Below are 18611 nucleotides of genomic sequence, written 5' to 3' on the forward strand. Positions count from 1 at the left end.
GTTGACTTGTCATGTATGCTGAATATGCTAGTTTGGTCACTTAGTGGGATATTTGTTTGCAAATATAATTTTGGTGTGTATGAAATATATATATTTTTTGCCAATTACATTTTTTTACCTTTATTTTAGTGGACATTTATTTAAATGCAGGAATTGATTTGTGCTGAAAACAGCCTTTGGAACGAGTTTAACATTCCTGTTTTATATATATATATATATATATATATATATATATATATATATATACATTTTTCCCCATATGGAATGTATGCCTTTCCTCCATGGCTAGCTTGCCCTGTTATCTTTGGGTTTACTATGCGGTAACTGCTGTCTGTCTTTTTTTTCTTTAATGAAATATGGATTCCATCTGTCGTCCTCCTGGTTACATTCAATTATATGAATAGGCAGGGTGGCTTTCATGAGCTCAGATACATACTACAACACATATCTCCAACTGTAGTCCTGCAGGGATGGAATGCTCTATAGGCTTCCAGGGATTGCTTTCAAAGAGCAGCCAAGTCTTTTCAATCAAATTGTGTGGACCTTATCCTGTGGTAAAATCCAGCTATGCCAGTTTGACCAGCGTGACACTTGAGCTGGTCAAGCTGGTCATAAACTGGTCTAGCTGGGTATGAACTGGTCAACCAGACAGTGCTGGTAGCTTGTCTAAGCTGGTAGCGGGTTTCAAAACATAGCTTGAGCTGGTGAAACCCTGTCAAGCTGGAAGCTGGTCTGATCTGATCAATTAGCTAAACCATGTCGAGCTGGTTGCTGGTCAGAACTGGTCAACCAGCTGGCAGCTGTTTCAAAACCTAGCTTGAGCTGTTTTTTTCAGCATCTTGACAAAGCAAAGAAATTGCTTTTGTCTGAACTTGGATTTTAATGTTAATTAGTCCACTCCCATTGCCAACACCTTGCAGACAAGAAGAATTCCATAATAAGCATGATGAGCTGATAGAATATCCATCAAAATGCACAGGGTGAGATATACCGCACATTATGAATTGTCTGATTATAGAGGACCTCATGTATCAAGTACACAAAAATCAGGTTGTCGACTGATAGGAGTGGAAACAAGGATAAATTATGAATGGGCTGTGAACAGCAGGTGGACCCCACTCTATTCTATCCAACTCCACCTCCACAGTCACAAAAACAACAGCCTACTAAGCACAGAGCACATATTGACACACACACACACATACACACACATAAACACACGCGCGAACACACCCACATACACACACCCACATTTAATTTTTAATGCATTTGCGCACTTGCACCAATGACATACAAACATACAGACGTACAATTCTGATCCCAATGTACACTCACTGAGCACTTTATTCGGTATTTATTAGACTTATTTTTACTACTGCTGTAGCCTATCCACTTAGAGTTATGATGCATTGTGTGTTCAGATATGCTCTTTTGCATACCACTGTTGTAATGTGTGGCTATGTGCGTTACTGTCCCTTTTTTGTCTGGTCATTATCCTCATTAGCAAGGCGTTTCTGTCTGCAGAACTGCTGCTCACTGGATTTTTTTTTGTTTTTTGCACCATTCTTTGCAAAATCTAGAGACTAGTGTATGTGAAAATCCCAGGAGATCAGCAGTTTCTGAGATACTCAAACCTCCCTGTCTGCCACCAACAATCATTCTATGGTCAAAGTCACTTAGATCACATTTTTCCCCCATTTTCACAGTTGATGTGAACATTAAGTGAAGCTCCTAATCCATATCTACATGATAATATGCATTGCAATGCTACCACACAATTGGTTGATTAGATAATCGCTAGAATAAGTAGGTGTAATAAAGTAAAAATGTTCCCAATAAATTAAACGGTGAGTGTATATGCACATACTCATGTGTACTATACACAGGCACTCACACCTTTCCCATGTCAAACTCTCGAAAAATCTCTACCCGAACAAAAAAACTATCTATAAATTTGTTGACAAAACAGGTCACCCTCTCTCTCTTCACTTACCTGCAGTCAGAAGAGTATCCACTGTTGTATCAAGCCTAGTCTGTGTGAGCTGTATCTAAGAGCTGACCATTGTCAACACCCTTATTCCACCAGAAAATCAATCAACTTGCTAATGCAAGTGAAAAGCAGGCAAGAGATTCATTAACATGAGGTGAACACGATTGCCAGTGCCACTGCGAATGTCAGTGATTCATCATCAGCATGACAAGGTACAGTACTAAGTCTACAGTTGGGCATTTGGAATCCTGCCCACAAGGGGCTTCCTATCATTTCCTGTTTCTCTTCTATGAATGTCAACCAGCTAATTGTGGGTCTCAACCAGTAGGTACTGAGTTATTTCCCTTATTGTTTCCTGAGATATCTGATGTTGGGTGACTGGTTCCATTTCTATCATCCCATATTACACTACGGATCAAAATGAAGAAAACCAACTCCACACAGCTCACAGAAAAGAACATCAATGGCTTCAATCCAGCATATCCAAAGCAGGAAAACACATTGTTTTGTGTGTGTACAACCTTTTTAAAAGGTTGACATAATTATCCGAGTTAGGATAAAATATTTAATGTTCTTCTGTCAGAAAATGTGAAAAGAGCTAATAAAATCAAGCTTTAGCTGCTATTTGTATTATGTGTTATATTTAACCCTCTGAGACCTAAGCATATTTTGGATGCTTTTCCCTTCTCTTGGTTTTTAAATTTACATTAAAATCATAACTTCAGTCTATCTTTACCTTCACCATCAAGCCACAGCCAATTTCTTCAGAACAGTGTGAGCTACATGAATAAAATAAAACATTTCATTGTATTATACACTCAGTGAGTACTTAGGTATTTATTTGACTTATTTTTTAGACTTATTGGTTTTCTGCTGCTGTAGCCTATCCACTTAGAGGTTTGACGTGTTGTGTGTTCAGTGATGCTGTTCTGCATACCACTGTTGTAATGCCTGGTTATTTGCAATATTGTCACCTTCCTGTCAGCTTTGACCAGTCTGGTTTGCCTTGGACCCTTGTTGACTTAAAGCCATTTAGCCAACAAATGTGTTCCATACTGTGTCAGCATGATTTACAGCTGAATCTAGTCCCACCCTCCAATTCTCATCGAGATCCATTCAAATGCAAAGAGTTTTATTATCTCTTGTCAGACAACCTGAAAATAAGATATCCAGACTCTGATGATGTTGATAGATCACAGACACGCGGAAGTCATGGCGTGCAATGGAATTTTGAGCACAAGTGGTGCAAGCAGCAACAAAACTCTGAACATCCCGTCGACCACCAGAAGCGTTGTTTCAGGCATGCAAGTGTTCGTTGTACACCAGGATGGCAGGTTAGTCCGGAAGCTTGTCCCCATTATAAAACCTGTGAACGGAGGGGACAGAGTCAGGTACAAAGTGACAGTTCTGGGGCCTGCTACCTGGGTCTGGTTGCTTCCGCTAAGCCTGCTGGACAATAGATGTTCCACGTAGTGGCAGTATATTTACATTTACATTTTTGTCATTTGGCAGACACTTTTAATCCAAAGTGACTTACAAGTGCATAGGTTATTCCACAAGTTAAAGCATCACATCCATAACTAGTAAAATACACATGAAGTGTTTTTCTAAACATACAGTCATCCATCCATCCATCCATCCATCCATTATCTGAACCCGCTTATCCTGATCAGGGTCGCAAGGGGGCTGGAGCCTATCCCAGCATACATTGGGCGAAAGGCAGGAATACACCCTGGACAGGTCGCCAGTCTATCGCAGGGCACACACACCATTCACTCACACACTCATACCTGCGGGCAATTTAGACTCTCCAATCAGCCTAACGTGCATGTCTTTGGACTGTGGGAGGAAACCGGAGTACCTGGAGGAAACCCACGCAGACACGGGGAGAACATGCAAACTCTGCACAGAGAGGCCCCGGCCGACGGGGATTCGAACCCAGGACCTCCTTGCTGTGAGGCGGCAGTGCTACCCACTGCACCATCCGTGCCGCCCATACAGTCATCATAATTTTATTTTTATTTTTTTATTTTTTTTTGTGGTTAGACAAGAGGGATAGTGATATCAGAAAGGGGGGCGGGGGAAATCAGGAGGTAGGACTAAGGTACAGTTTGAAAAGGTATGTTTTTAGTCTGCGTCAAAATAGGGGAAGGGATTCTGCTGTCCTAACAGTGGTAGGCAATCATTCCACCACTGAGGAACCAGAACGGAAAACAGGTGTGAACGTGCAGCTCGACCGCCAGGTGCTCGTAGTGAGGGAGCCATAAGGCGAAGCCATAAGCCGGAGTGGTCTAGCTGGGGAGTAGGGAGTGATTAAGGATTGTATGTAAGGTGGGGCAGTCCCCTTAGCAGCCTGAAATGCCAACACTAGGGCCTTCGTGCGGCAATAGGAAGCCAGTGGAGGCCAATGAGGAGTGGGGTGACATGAGCCGACCTGGGCTGACTGGTAATCAGGCGGGCTGCAGCACTCTGGACCAGCTGGAGGGGCAACAAAGCATTTATTAAGGAGAATGATATCTGGTTCAGATGGGGATTCATCTGGGGAAAATTGGTGAGATAACGCATTGGGTTTGGTATTTTTAGATCCAGGTTGATAGGACAGACAGAAATTGAAATGGGCGAAATATATTGCCCAGTGAGCCAGGTGGGCATTGAACTTCTTAGCAGTGCGATCTGTCCATCTTGACCCGCGAGAGTTCTCAGTTCTCATAATTATGCTCAGTGGTACAATTTGTTTGTTATCCTTGAGAGCACACTGTGACAGAACTGCCCCTTCTCCTTCTCCACAAATTGGTGGTGTGGGTCAGGGAGAATCAAGATGGGGGCAGATGTAAATCATAACCCCATCCACTTTACCACCTTGTGGTTCATATTTCTAAGATAATAAAACTGCAACTTAATAAAACCGCAAGATGGCAATGCCCGATTACTAAACAAAACAGAGAGAGAACAGCAGTTTAGATGATTATCAGCCTCTTATTTGCAGAACAGGGAAATAAAGCCCCTACCCTCCCCTTGGCACGCTATAAAAAATAAATAATATAAATAAATAAATATATGTATATATATATACATATACAATTCAGAAGTTGCATGGATCAACACATCTTTTTTTTGTTTTTTCTTACTTTTATTGCATGTCCGGCCAACATATCTAGGTTTGGTGGAAATATAAGTTTGTTTTGCTAATTATTGAATACATATTAGGCATATTTATGGAACCAAATATCCCACCTGGTTATGAAGCTACAACTGTGTTCTGACTAATCTTTTTATTTAATAACCCTTTCAGGATTCCTTTTTCCCGGGAGTATACCTAAGCAAATGTCGTCTTGAACAATGTGTTGTTGTTGCGTAAATGCATTGCTAGGTCATTTCAGTTCCAAAGCTAATTTATAACATGGTAATGTTCTTATATGGGGTTTCCTACCCTTTCCAACAAGGTATATTATGTCATATTCAGGTGACATACAGTTATATTGCTTTGTTCACATAGCAGAATTAATATTTAGATGTGCTTAAAACATCCAGTGAGTGTTTGCGTTGAACTTACTGCAGATAAACCTGTAATTGTAGTGGCCAATGGAGCTCTGGTTAACCACATTTTTTATAAAGTTCCATTTTGCAGGTTTGTTAGAAAGCATTAGGGTGAGTAGTCCTTTTTGGAGAGCTTTTTGGACACTTTGAGTATGCTTTATAAAAACATATATACTCTCATATATGTGAACAAAACACACGTGAAGGTGTTTTAATAGAAAAATAAGCTTTTCTGATCATTCATGTATCTGGACAAAAAGATATGCAGATGTTTTGTATTCAGAGAGATTTGGGGACACTTGAGGACATCTGGGTACAGTTTTGGGAAAACTCATGTGGAATTTGAATGCCTGTAGATTCATTAATTCATTATCATAACCCACTTATCCTGAACAGGGTCGCAGGGGGGCTGAAGCCTATCCCAGCATACATTGTGCGAAAGGCAGGAATACACCCTGGACAGGTCGCCAGTCCATCGCAGGGCACACACACCATTCACTCACACACTCATACACTCATACACTCATACACTCATACACAAAGTCTTACACTCATACACTCATACACATACTCATAGACTCTCCAATCAGCCTAACCTGCATGTCTTTGGACTGTGGGAGGAAACCGGAGTACCCGGGGGAAACCCATGCAGACAGGGGGAGAACATGCAAACTCCACACAGAGAGGCCCCGGCCGACCGGGATTCGAACCCAGGACCTCCTCGCTGTGAGGCGGTAGTGCTACCCACTGCACCATCCGTGCTGCCATGCCTGTTGATATCTTTACCATATCTTGTACACAAATTGACAGCAAGTATACACAAAAAATAGACAGCAAGTGCACAAATATAAAGTAGTACTGGGTTTGTTCTTGACTTCGATTTTCAGTGCTAAACTATAAAAACATCAGGTATTTGGTATTTTTATGTATCTTTTGTGTACACTGTATGCAAGTGCTGACATACATTTGTTCTGTCTCAAATTTCTGAATGGTATTTCTGATAGGCTGAGTTTAAACAGGTGATGTAGGTGTGTGAACCCAGGCAGGGGGAGGGGACAGAGACCGAGAAGCAGACACACCCAGATATTCCTAGGAGGGAGGGAGAGAGCTAGGGGGAAGTACTGGCAGAGGCTATGACACAGGAGGGCGACAGCGATATGTTTTCACAGTCCTGTTACAGTCCCCAAGGAGATAAGGAAAGCACCTGAACATGAATTAAACCAGGATGGCATATGGATCTTCTGGGTTCTGGCTCCAGTGGGTTGCACAAACTCACAAGGATGTATCTGGGATTTGTCAGAACTCACTTGTGAGCCTCACCAAAGAAATCATCAATTACATCATTTTCTTTTTGATACTAACAATTCAGAGCACTCATGAAATACGTTTAGATCCTACTAACAAACTGACATATGAAAACAATGATAAATCCCACATTGTTTATAGAAATGCATTTCCGAGTGATTTAGAGTCAAATTTGTTTGGCACACGTTTGATAAATGAGGCTAAACGTCTTAGCTTCTCAATTATTTAATTCAGCATTAAAATGCTGAAACACAAACTCAAAACCTGCAAATGTAAATTCATTGAAAGTAACAGGAAAAAGTACATATGGTTTACCAAGCACCCTCAGTGGTCAGAAAGCACATGCAACTGTACTACCAGGGAAATAGTGATGCAATGCACCATCTTAGTACAGCATACAGTATATACATTAACTAGTATGTTATCAACATAAATATAAATTACTATGCCAAGACTACACATTTTCATGTGTTTTTCAAATGTAGCTCAATACAGGGCATGACATAAATTACCACTTACAATAAGCATGGATTTTACAGACCTGAAATCTGGTCCTAATGGGAATCTTCAGTACAAGTTTATGCCTCTTTCGCTTAACAGAGAGAGAAATTATAGGTCATCACAAGCTGAGTCATCCAATATGAGAGTTGCATAATGTGTTTTCTGTTGATTATTTTAGACTTCAATGACTGATAGCCAATAACCAGTTGCTTAAAGAAAAAATATTCATTAATTATTCTATAATTCCAATTAAATACATTAAGATAGTAAATTGTTTTCAGAAATATTGAAGATGTGCATTTGTTGGTGAATCACCTGGTCTTGTCTGTAGCTCAACGGTTTATTTCATCATTATTACTGCGCCATTGTTTGCTTGCCAAATAAAATGAATCCCTTCATTTTATTTATAAATAACAGCCAGGTTTCCAATCCAGGTTATTGAATCAACACATAATCAACTTTAAAAGTAGGAAAACCAGACCTTTAATTAAGTTGTGCATTCAGGTATAACCTGACACCAGGACCTGTTTCTTAAAATTAAACAAATATAATTGTGCTCAGACAGATGTAAGACTTGTGACTAATGACTAAGATGTGACTAATGACTAAACAAATGGACTAGAGAATAGGAAAATTGGTTTGAGCGTCAATCAGGAAATAGCATCATGTTTAACTAAAAACTCATGAAATCCCCTCCCAAAACATTTTTACATGGTGAATTAATTTGATACTTGAATTAATTTGAACTGATTAATTTCTGATAATATATATTGATGAATCAGTCATATATGGCATAGATAGCATTAGTATTTACCCCATAATATTTTTGCTTATATATTGCGTGGAATCCTTAACCTTTCCCAATACAAAATCTCTCAAGGTCCTTTCAGTCTGTATTTCTGGAATTAACTCTTCAATTCAAAGAAACAAAAAAAAAGTAATTTTTGGTCATTAGTCATCATCAACCATTTCTTGGTTGAATTTGTTTAAGTTAGATTTTTCTGGTGCTAAGATACCAGGTTTCTGACCAGAAAGCATCATTGGTACTTGCATTGAGTTTATCATTCCACTGACCTTAACAACACCCCAGGACCAGCAGATTAGGCTATCACTTATTTTTGGTCTCTTTTTACCATAGCATCCGGTTCCAATCAGCATTGTTCAGCATTGTTTTGATAAATTATTTCATAAAACAATGTTTCTCTTCCGAAAATGTACATCACAGCATGCTCAGAGCCATGTACAAAAAAGCTTGGCAGGCTGGGTTGTCTGTGATCATGGTTACCATAGGTAGGTTAAGAGACCACTGTGACTTTGAAAGAGGGGTATTTGTTGGAACATTTTTCTCAGGAGTTCCAGTGATAAACTTGCTGATATTTGAGGAGCTGCAATCATGGAATCCTGAAGAAAAACATTATCAACAAAAGGCGACTGGTTGGAAGCACATGCTCCTGAATCTTGATGTCCATGCATCAATGTGAGAAGCAAGGCTAAGCAACCAATTAATTACAAGCAATTAATCAAGAATTGACAACTTGTAATACTAATCATGTTGTAGACAGCAAACCTAAAGCATTACAGCTGGCAATGTGTGTTTGTGATCACCTTCATCCCATGCTGCAGAATTTCTTTCCTGTAGTGATTGTGTCATTTAGTCCTGAATAATGAATCAAAATCAATTTCTTATATTAAAAAATATTAAATGTGTCCTATCCAATTATTCTTTGGAGCAGTTCCAGGTTGGCTGCTCAAATACCCTCCTCCCCCCACAGTTGCTAGGCAACCGTTTTTTACAAGCATGCAGGATCACTGCTGATGGGCTAAAGCAGTTTTCCTAGCAAACAAAAACTGATTTTTGTACCGTGCAGTTTTGTAAGGCCTAAAGAGTGTGTAGCATAACCTCACATAATCCCACCAGAATGATGCAAATAAAAAATGTGCAAACCTAAATTTCACACCATAAATTGAATACAAGCAAGTACGTTTACTAAGCAGGTATTTGCAATTAAGATAAATATTATAGTAGTATGGATGATGAGACAACGGTGTGGTGCAGACAGGATGGTGGGGCACATAAAATGGAAACAAGCACGGTTAGTAGGAGAGTTTCTTATAGGGAATAAGAACTCACAGTGTGGTGACAGTAGTAGTTTATAACAGATCATTCTATGTAATGCTTCTCCTCAGTTCACATCAGGCAAACAGGCAGGTATGAGCTGTTCAAACACATTGAAACCATGCCTATGAGTGGTGGAATTCACTCTTATTGTAGGACATAATGTGACATAATGTTGACATGTCTCACTGATAAGCATCACCGGCTAATTACAACCAGGAAGCTTCCCCTTCCTAACAGTGGTTACAAATACATTAAAACTTGATTCTGTATATAATTTCAGACCATAGCGTCTTTTTACAGGAACTATGAAAACAAGAAAGTAAACTCCCAGGAAGGGGTTATATCTATAAATGTGTTAATAATAATAATAAAAATAATAATAATAAGAAGAAGAAGGAGAAGAAGAAGAAGAAGAAGAAGAAGAAGAAGAAGAAGAAGAAGAAGAAGAAGAAGAAGAAGAAGAAGAAGAAGAAGAAGTCCCTCTGGTTTTCAGCGCACTTGTCCCTGGCTACGATTTGCAATTTATTGTACGTCGCTCTTTATAAGAGCGTCTGCTAGATGACTATAATGTAATGCAAGAAGAAGAACAACAACCATATTATCAGCAGCAGCACGTTTAAATAGTGATTTTGCTATTTGGGCTAAAAGTGCAAAACAGTATGTGTATTGTAAAGAAAACAAAAAAGATTCTGTTAGGAAGAACTGAACTCAAATCTGTTCGAAACGTTGAATAATTGCGAAGCAGCATAACTGGGAGACGTGAACCTGCAAGTGAAACGGGAAGGGATGCGAACATCCCCAGTCGCGACCAATCTATTGAGGCGTACTTCCGTCCGCTATATGTTACGCTATTGACCTGCAGGTGCCGAGGAATCGCGACTTTGGCATCACCACCGGCCAATTATAAAAACAAGAGGCATTACAATAAATACTGTATTTCCTCGGAAGATGGTAGCAAAACAGAGGATCCGAATGGCAAATGAAAAGCACAGCAAGAATATCACACAGAGGGGAAACGTGGCAAAGACTCTGGTAAGACAGATGGAGACCTCTTCACAGCACAAATTCACATCAAACGTGAAATTATTATAGACATGTGACGTTATTTACTTTTAATTGTCATTCTGAAATGCGTGTAAAAATCGAAGGGGTATTTTACGCAGCACTCATAGACAGTCAGCCCTTTGAAAACAGAATTGCGCTGTCGTTTCTTATGCCATGTCTTCAACTTTGCACCACCAAATAATATAACAAGCTGATTTTCTATTGTGATGTACCAAAACTGGTCATTTATAGAATCACTGTCAAAATATGTGTATTTTCTTAACATTCGGTCTTGCTAAGACAACCTCATATCAAAGCGCTACCCAAGACGATTGAACGTTGATATGTCGGCAGTAGGCTACACCTCAAGGGTTTCAGAACACATGCAAATTATTTTACCGAGCAGCTACCACGATAAAGCAGACAGCATGCAATTTCTGCCTCGTGCACACAGGCATAACAAATAGCCTTCACCTAGCCACCGAATGGCCCAGTTTGCAGGAAAGCATTTCCAACAAATGTCGTAAAATTATGTAATCACTATATCTAAATCAAAGATAAATGTTGGAGAATCCAATTAATGTTTTTTTCCGAGATAAATACTTAGTAATTTTACATTACTGTACTTTTAAGTTTAACACCAAGTGTAGCCTACAAATAGATGCAGGTTGGTTGTAGCTAAATAGCTAAATAGTCCTTATGACTGATATACCTATGAATGGATACTTTGCTTATGTAAAATGTACAGACTGATTAACGATCTGCATTTAGTACTTTTTAGCCTGGAATGCAACGTAACTAATTGAATAAGGGGCAATGGAAGTTACACGTGCGTCTATACATACAGCTGTTTATAAAATTATATTCTTAGATAGTTTTGAATCATTGCAGCGCATCAAAACAGAATAAGAGGCCTGCACATTTTCACAAAAATGTCTAACTTTTAACTTTATGGTTTTGACGGTTAAGAAAAAAATAGCCTAATATACTTACTGGTTTCAGTGCTCAGTTTTCTTAGACTATACTGTGTGGCACGGTAAGGGTAGCATAACACCTGAAGAGGCTTAAAGAATGGACACAGAAACATCCTCAAAATAGGACTACACATTTTCCTTTAATGGTTTCTGTGGCTCTTCATTTTAACAGATCAATTTGAATCAGAAACCATATATAACAGGTAATGACTGGCAGCTTAATTGCAAAGCACTTGTATAGTCCTATACCTTTATGTCAGGGACCAATTCTGGAGGGTCATGGTGTCTGTTTGTGTTTGGTGTTTCAGCACTTAGGTGCCTAATCTGAGTCAGGGATTGGTACACACACTTTGTTTTTGTGACTTGACCTGGCTGCCTAATGATATCAACAAAAAACATTTGATATCCCAGCTTTATTTTATTTTCATTTCTCTCAATTGATAGATTCTAGTTGGAAGCAAAATCGATATCTTCTCCTGTCAGTTTAAGTGCATAAAAAAAATAAATGGCTGCATTTACTTAATAAAATGATGGGCAGTGGGTTCACACAATATTACTAAATATATGTGAATTCAACTGTACTAAGTTATAGTTATACATATTTAATCATATCAGCCACATATACCCATGTCCCGTGAATTCAAAAATGAAATACAATGGGGTTTTTATCAACATGAACACCTGGGCAGAATCCAACCAAAATCCGCTGTAATAACATGCCTACCTACAGAATGTCAATCATGACATTTCTTAAGATTGCTGCTGATATAAGTTGGTTTATCCGATTTAAGAATACAAGTGTCCTGTCTGCTCTGTCAAATTGATGCACTTGCTCATTTATTTTCATTTCATGCAGTGAATAGATATTCTTCATTATTAAAAGTTGCTGATACAAACATTAACATATTAGAAGTTATATAATTACATTGTAAGTACTATACACCTGTTATATACAGCACATCAAGTGATCCAGTGAACCATAATGGTTTGTTTTTTTCACAATTCATCCTCTTGAGCAGACTCCAAATATGTGTAATGCATGTAGTTTGTGTTGGATCCATCTAAACAAGAATCCCTCTTAATTTGGAATGGACATTTAAATTGTTGTTTTTATGCAGGCCTTCCTCAGTGTATAGTAGTGTACAGCATTAGAACAGCTTTCTCAGTCATGTAGAAGAGCAAGAAAACCTGGGGGTGTTCAAGTCCAGGGTTGACACAGTGCTGGATAGGCTACCCTTTAGGCCAGGGATAGCCAACTACATTGCAGTCCATAAGTATTTGGACAGTGACGCATTTTTTGTTGTTTTGGCTCTTTGAATTTGAAATAAAGCAATGACTATGCAGTTAAGGATATGGGTAGTGCAGCTGTCTTTAATTTGAGGGTTTTACATTGATATTGGGTGAACAGTGTCGGAATTGTAACCGTTAGTAAGTAAGAATGCACTACAACCTGGTAGACCACAGAAGATCAGGGTAGTGGATAACAGAATAATCATCCGAATGGTGTAGAAAAATCCCTTTGTTACTGTTTAACAGACTGCAGGATGTAGGTGTAGATGTGTCAAAGACGACGATCAAGAGAAGCCTAAGGCAGCATAACGTCGGAGGGTTCACCACTAGATGCATACTCTTGACAAGCCTCAAGAATAGAATGGGCAGGTTACAGTTTGAAAAAACGTACATTAAAAAAAACAGTAGAGTTCCAGTTTTATTGGAAGATGAGATGAAGATGAACCTGTTCCAGAGTGATGGAAAGAGGTAAGTGTGGAGAAAAAAACTGCTTATGATCCAAAGCATACCACCTCATATGTCAAACATGGTGGAGGTAGTGTTATGGCTTGGGCATGTATGGCTGCCACTGGAACTGGCTCATTTGTGTTCATTAATGATGCCACTACAGTCACAGCAGCAGCAGGATGAATGCTGACGTATACAGAAACATCTTGTCTGCTGAGATCCAAGCAAATGCTGATTTGATTGGACGATGCTTCATCATGCAGAAGGACAGTGATCCAAATTTCCCCCATGCCAGTAAGGTGCACCTGCCCACCAAAGGCCACTCCCAGGATTGAATGGTTGGCTTCCTGGCACTGGTGGACCTGGTGCACCCTTCTGGCTGGCTATGGCTGGTGCATTTCCTGCTTCTGGCTGCAGGGGACTGTCATCTGGAGGACCCACAACTGTTGCTGGCAGCCAGGGACAGAGCATAGGATCTAGAGCAGTGGCATCTGGAGAGCTCTTTTGGCTCCGGCAGCTCTCCTGGGCAGAGCAGCAGAGTGACAGGCTCCTGGTGGCATTTGGATGAACCCCAGGGCAGGGTGGTGGTCCCAGAAGGCTTGTGGGAGGGCTTGCAGCAAAAAGAAGCAGCAAGGGACCCTCAGGAAGGCTGATGGTGGCTTGCTGCAGGTGCTCCTCTTCTAGAGTGCTCGCTGTGGCCGGCACCTATGCCTCTGCTTCTGGAGGACTTGCTGTGGCTCCCTTCCGGCCACCTCACCACAGAGCAAAAACAACAAAAAAAGTATCACTGTTCAAATATTTACTGACTACACTTTAAAGTCTGGCAGAGCCACAGAGTTCTGCTGTTTTTTTGGATTGTGTATTGGCCACAGCGGCCTTTTACAGGCTCGACTCATCGCTTCTGTAATACTTGTGATGGGTCAGCTCTAATTCCAGTTGAATAACATTTCATGAGTAGTGGATGGTATTCTGTGTGCGGTCTTCTCGCCCTGTTTCCTTCCACCATCCCGGTCAGGTGCCATTGTGTGATACGTTTTGCATAACTTTCTTAACTTCTCCTTCTGTGGAAATCAAGGTCTTACTGACAGCATCTATGCATAAACAAGGGGGCAAGGCAAGCAAAGTTGTTTATATATATTTCTCCCCACATAATTTCTGTAATTTCTTTATATGTGGTGTGCTTGCTTTCCAGCGACCTCAGGAGGAGAAGTATCCTGTTGGGCCGTGGCTTTTGGCTCTCTTTGTGTTCGTTGTTTGTGGATCAGGTAAAAACGTACCCTCGCCTTCACAGATTAGCATACAGGCTCAGTATTCAGTGCCTTATTTCACATTTTGGTATTGTGAATGCTTGTGTGAATATGCTTTTTGACTGTTTATTTGGTTACATGCAATCTGCACAGTTTTTATTAAGTGTGTATTATTGTGTGTATGTGTGTGTGTGTCTGTGCATGCATGTGTGTGTATATATAGTTTGCTCCATAAGTCCTCCATAAGAGACAAAGACATATTTTTCTTGATTTGGCTAGAAATGAGTAATTTGAAAATCATAATTTTAGATTTGTAAGATCAAACCATTCATACAGTATGTGGTTAAAGTGGAGATTTTCTATATTTTGGTATCACCATGTAGACATTACAGCACTTTTTTATTTTTATTCACAGCATAGTCTCCCTATTTCAGGGCACCATAATATTTGGGACAAATGGCTTCATAGGTGTGTCTAATTGTGATTGATGTGTCTGTTGTGTCCAATCACCTCTTTAGTGCAGGCTTAAGAGAGCTTTCAGTATTTAGGGCTCATTCCAATTGCTTATTTTTCTCCTCTTTTTTCTTTTCTTTGCTCCTGATGCGGAAATCGATTGAGGTCAGCCATCTTCAAGGACATTTCAACCTGTTCAATGTTCCAACTAGGAGCTAGAAGTAGAAGTTAGGAACTCACAATCTTTCCTTTGAGCAAGGGGAAACATCAGCGCATCCTTTGCGGAAGTATTCTTTTGGAAAGCCTGACGTATAAATGATGGACCTGTGGATCCACCTCTCCCCATTTGCCATCTGTAACTGATGTGGATTCGAACTGGCATTTGAAGGAGATAGGACATTCCATTATGGAGCTAGGAATTCACTTTGCCTTTGCCATTTTGTTTTCTTGCCTCTTTTTTTAGCCTCTCCCGATGGTTGGAGCTAGGAGTGGAAAAAAAGGAGAAAAACAAGCGATAGAAAGGAGCCATAAGTCTCAATTCTAGCCTTTTGATTGACTTTGGAGTATGTTATTGGTGTCAACATGAGCAAGGAAACCATTATGAGGATGGGTCAAGGAAACCATTATGAGGCTGAGAAATAAGAAAAAAACAGTCACAGACATAGGCCAAAGAGAAGGCTTACCAAAATAAAGTTTTAGGAACATTATTTAGAAGAAAGAGAGCAGTGTTGAACTCAGTAATCTCAAAGGGACTGGTAGGCCAAGGAAGACCTCAGCAGTTGATGATCAAATAACGAGGAAAAAGACATCGCAGATCTAACAGATCTAGCTACATAAGCTAAAATGCAAACATGCAAATAAATTAGCCAAAAAAACAGAATGGCCAGGATACACTTTTCTAGGTAGTACCTAAAAGAGCCTGCAGAGTTCTGGAAAAAGGTCTTGTGGACAGATGAGACCAAGATTGCCCCAGAATACTGGTATACTTCGGTGGAAACTTCTGCTTGCATGGACACAGTTGGTGAGTCCCGGCAATAGAAGAAATAGTTTTTGATTAAAATCACTATATTATATTTGGAAAGTGACATTGCTGTCGAGTTGTAAATGTAAATTGTTGGCACATCAATACCAGAAAAGGAGTGATCCATAGAGGTCCATTATATCACGGTGAACTGCATCTAAGAAAGTTGTCACATTTCAGCAAAACTGCATCTGGATGGATAGATAGTACTGATAGGTAGTACAAGTGGAAACATACGTTAATTTAATTTTGGGTGTACTGCCCCTTAACCACACGCAAATGGTTTGATTACAAATCTAAAATTGTGGTGTATAAAGCCAAATCAAGAATATTTATGTCTTTGTCCAAAACATGGAGCTCACTGTATGTATATCAGTGTTGAATGGAGAAAGAAAACATATGCTGCTCAGTGTCGATTCTCACTTTCAGTCCATCTTTAAGCATGAAGGGTATACAAGAATAGAACAGAGTAGAATCAGACCTGAATAAAATAGGTAATTGTTTTGGATCAAAATAGTTTTCTGTGTTTTACTGATTTGCCTGGTGTGACAGCCAACCAGTAGGACCAGAAGGTGGGGTTTTCACTTTTTTCAGTCTTTCATAGGTTTCAATATTCCAGACAAGCTCAGTAAAGCATAGAAGATTATTTGAAGATTATATGAGTGGAATATGACTTTTTGCACACCTGGAACAGTAGACAGTCATGCATGCTGTACTTTCACATGTAAATACATGTTACGCATATTACAAATATGACACACGGGTATCATATTTTGAGGACACTCATATTGTGGGGTGTCTGAACTTGTCCTTTTTTATGGCAGCCATCTTTCAGATCATCCAGAGCATCAGGATGGGCATGTGAGCCTTCGATCCCGAGCACAGCGTTTCTCTCTCTCTGTGACCTCTGACCCTTCCCAGACTTGGGGGGCATTTTCACTATGATCCAGGGGAAATGCTGGAGGTCCCAGCGGATTTTGGTCGCAGCCTGCCAGGGGATCCCCTCTCCCGTAGACAACGTCGAGGTTCGCACACTGACTATGCCCTGGGATGAGGGAACGCAGTGCCTTTCTATTGACTCTGCTGTCAATCCCCAGGCCAGCAGGTGCCTGCCCATGCTACTCGATTTACCATTTCGATGGTTAAAAGTGTCAGTTTTCTGCCGCCAAGTAAACAATGTGTGCCATAATTTTTCTATATATATGTGTTTACGGTGAACTTTTTTTTTTTTTAAATAAATGGTAAATGATGTGTGTATGTGTGTTGGAGGGGATGAGCGTTCAAGATATGAATGTGTTCAAGATAAGTATATTGAAAGCTGTTTTATAAACTCAACTGGTGCTGTATTGAACATTTAGTTGCAGTGCTGTTAGTATGGTTGTTGGCACACACCTTGTGCCCAAGGCCTTAACTGGCTACTGATGAAAAGGACAAGGTCTGCATCAAGGCTGGCAAAAGATAAATAAATGAACATGGTAAGAAAATTGTTTTCATTGACATGGGAAAAATATAGTTAACTTTTTTTTTGCAAGCGATAACAATTGAGTTAAATAGTAATTATGTTTTTCTGTGGATAGACTTGATTTGAACTATCACACTTTCTACATCAACCATAAATAAATATACTGCACTCTTCAATGTCCACCTTTTATGGTTAACTGTGGTATGGTAGAGCACATTTTCCCATCTTTGATGGACAAAAAATATAAGAAAGATATTCTACCTGTATAAAGTCAGTCATTTATCATATCATGGATCATACATAAACTGAAAAAGCCCAAAATGTAGAGATATTTCAATTAATTAATCTTAATGAAACTCCAACCCTGGTACTCCATACATTTTAAAATAAATAAAAAATGAGTGTATAGAGTCAAACTACTACTACTACAAACTACTACTAAATAAGGTCAACTGAATCCCAGAGAATCACCTCTCATTGGCGACATAGCTCTAGTTATTAGAAGAGCTGTGAAACTGTGATCTCCAGAAGCTTCTTTGGAAGAGGAAACCCATTCACTGGTTAACATGCAGGCATACATGCATGTGTACACAACCTGCAGGAATTGGTAGTGCTAACACAATCACTCAATACCTAGTTCTGATACTGACTTTTTACAAATGGACAAAGTGTATAGAAATCCATATATAAACAACAAACTCAACAAGAATATAAGCTATTACCTTAAACCTGCTTTATTATTATCAGAGTGAAAAGTACACCCAATGCGATTCTAGAGAAGAGAAGTTCTTTCGATGCTGGATTTACACATTTCATTAGGCATACCGTACATGCTGTTTGAAATGTTTGGATGCCTATTGAGCATTTCACACCATGTTCTGTAAGCCTAGAACTCAACCCTCTACCTCCAGTTGACAACAAATGACTCGGCTCATCTCAGATGCTACCCGACTCACACTACTGCAGGCAGTAACTTGGCCTTACTCCCGTACTCTCCACATACTACTGTTCTTCTTCAAGGCCTGGAGGTTGCTAAAGTAAAGGTACATGACTGGGACCTGCAAGGTTGGCAGTTCAATCCCTGGTGTAGCCACAATAAAATGCACACAGCTGTTGGGACCTTTAGTAAGGCCCTGAACCCAACATTGCTTCAGTGTGATGTGTCCCCTGCTTAGTCTAATTGACTGTGTCTATATTTCATGTGATGTAAGAATTGTTTTT

General features: G+C 39.7%; 1 protein-coding gene across 1 annotated transcript; it reads left to right on the plus strand.

Annotated features, from left to right (window-relative positions):
• Positions 1-9929: 9929 nt before the first annotated feature.
• LOC133124801 (stress-associated endoplasmic reticulum protein 2) lies at positions 9930-17566 on the plus strand. Its single transcript, XM_061236292.1, has 3 exons — positions 9930-10484; positions 14400-14472; positions 16753-17566. The coding sequence occupies exons 1-3, from the start codon at positions 10401-10403 to the stop codon at positions 16791-16793; spliced, it is 198 nt and encodes a 65-aa protein (XP_061092276.1). The 5' UTR covers positions 9930-10400; the 3' UTR covers positions 16794-17566.
• Positions 17567-18611: the final 1045 nt, after the last annotated feature.

This window comes from Conger conger, chromosome 3 (assembly GCF_963514075.1).
Source record: "Conger conger chromosome 3, fConCon1.1, whole genome shotgun sequence".
Lineage (NCBI taxonomy): Eukaryota > Metazoa > Chordata > Actinopteri > Anguilliformes > Congridae > Conger > Conger conger.

Coding starts and splice junctions, on each gene's coding strand:
- LOC133124801 (XM_061236292.1), top strand. CDS start 10,401: ATGGTAGCAAAACAGAGGATCCGAATGGCAAATGAAAAGCACAGCAAG. Junction 10,485..14,399: donor GAAACGTGGCAAAGACTCTG/GTAAGACAGATG, acceptor CTTGCTTTCCAG/CGACCTCAGGAGGAGAAGTA. Junction 14,473..16,752: donor GTTCGTTGTTTGTGGATCAG/GTAAAAACGTAC, acceptor TTTTTATGGCAG/CCATCTTTCAGATCATCCAG.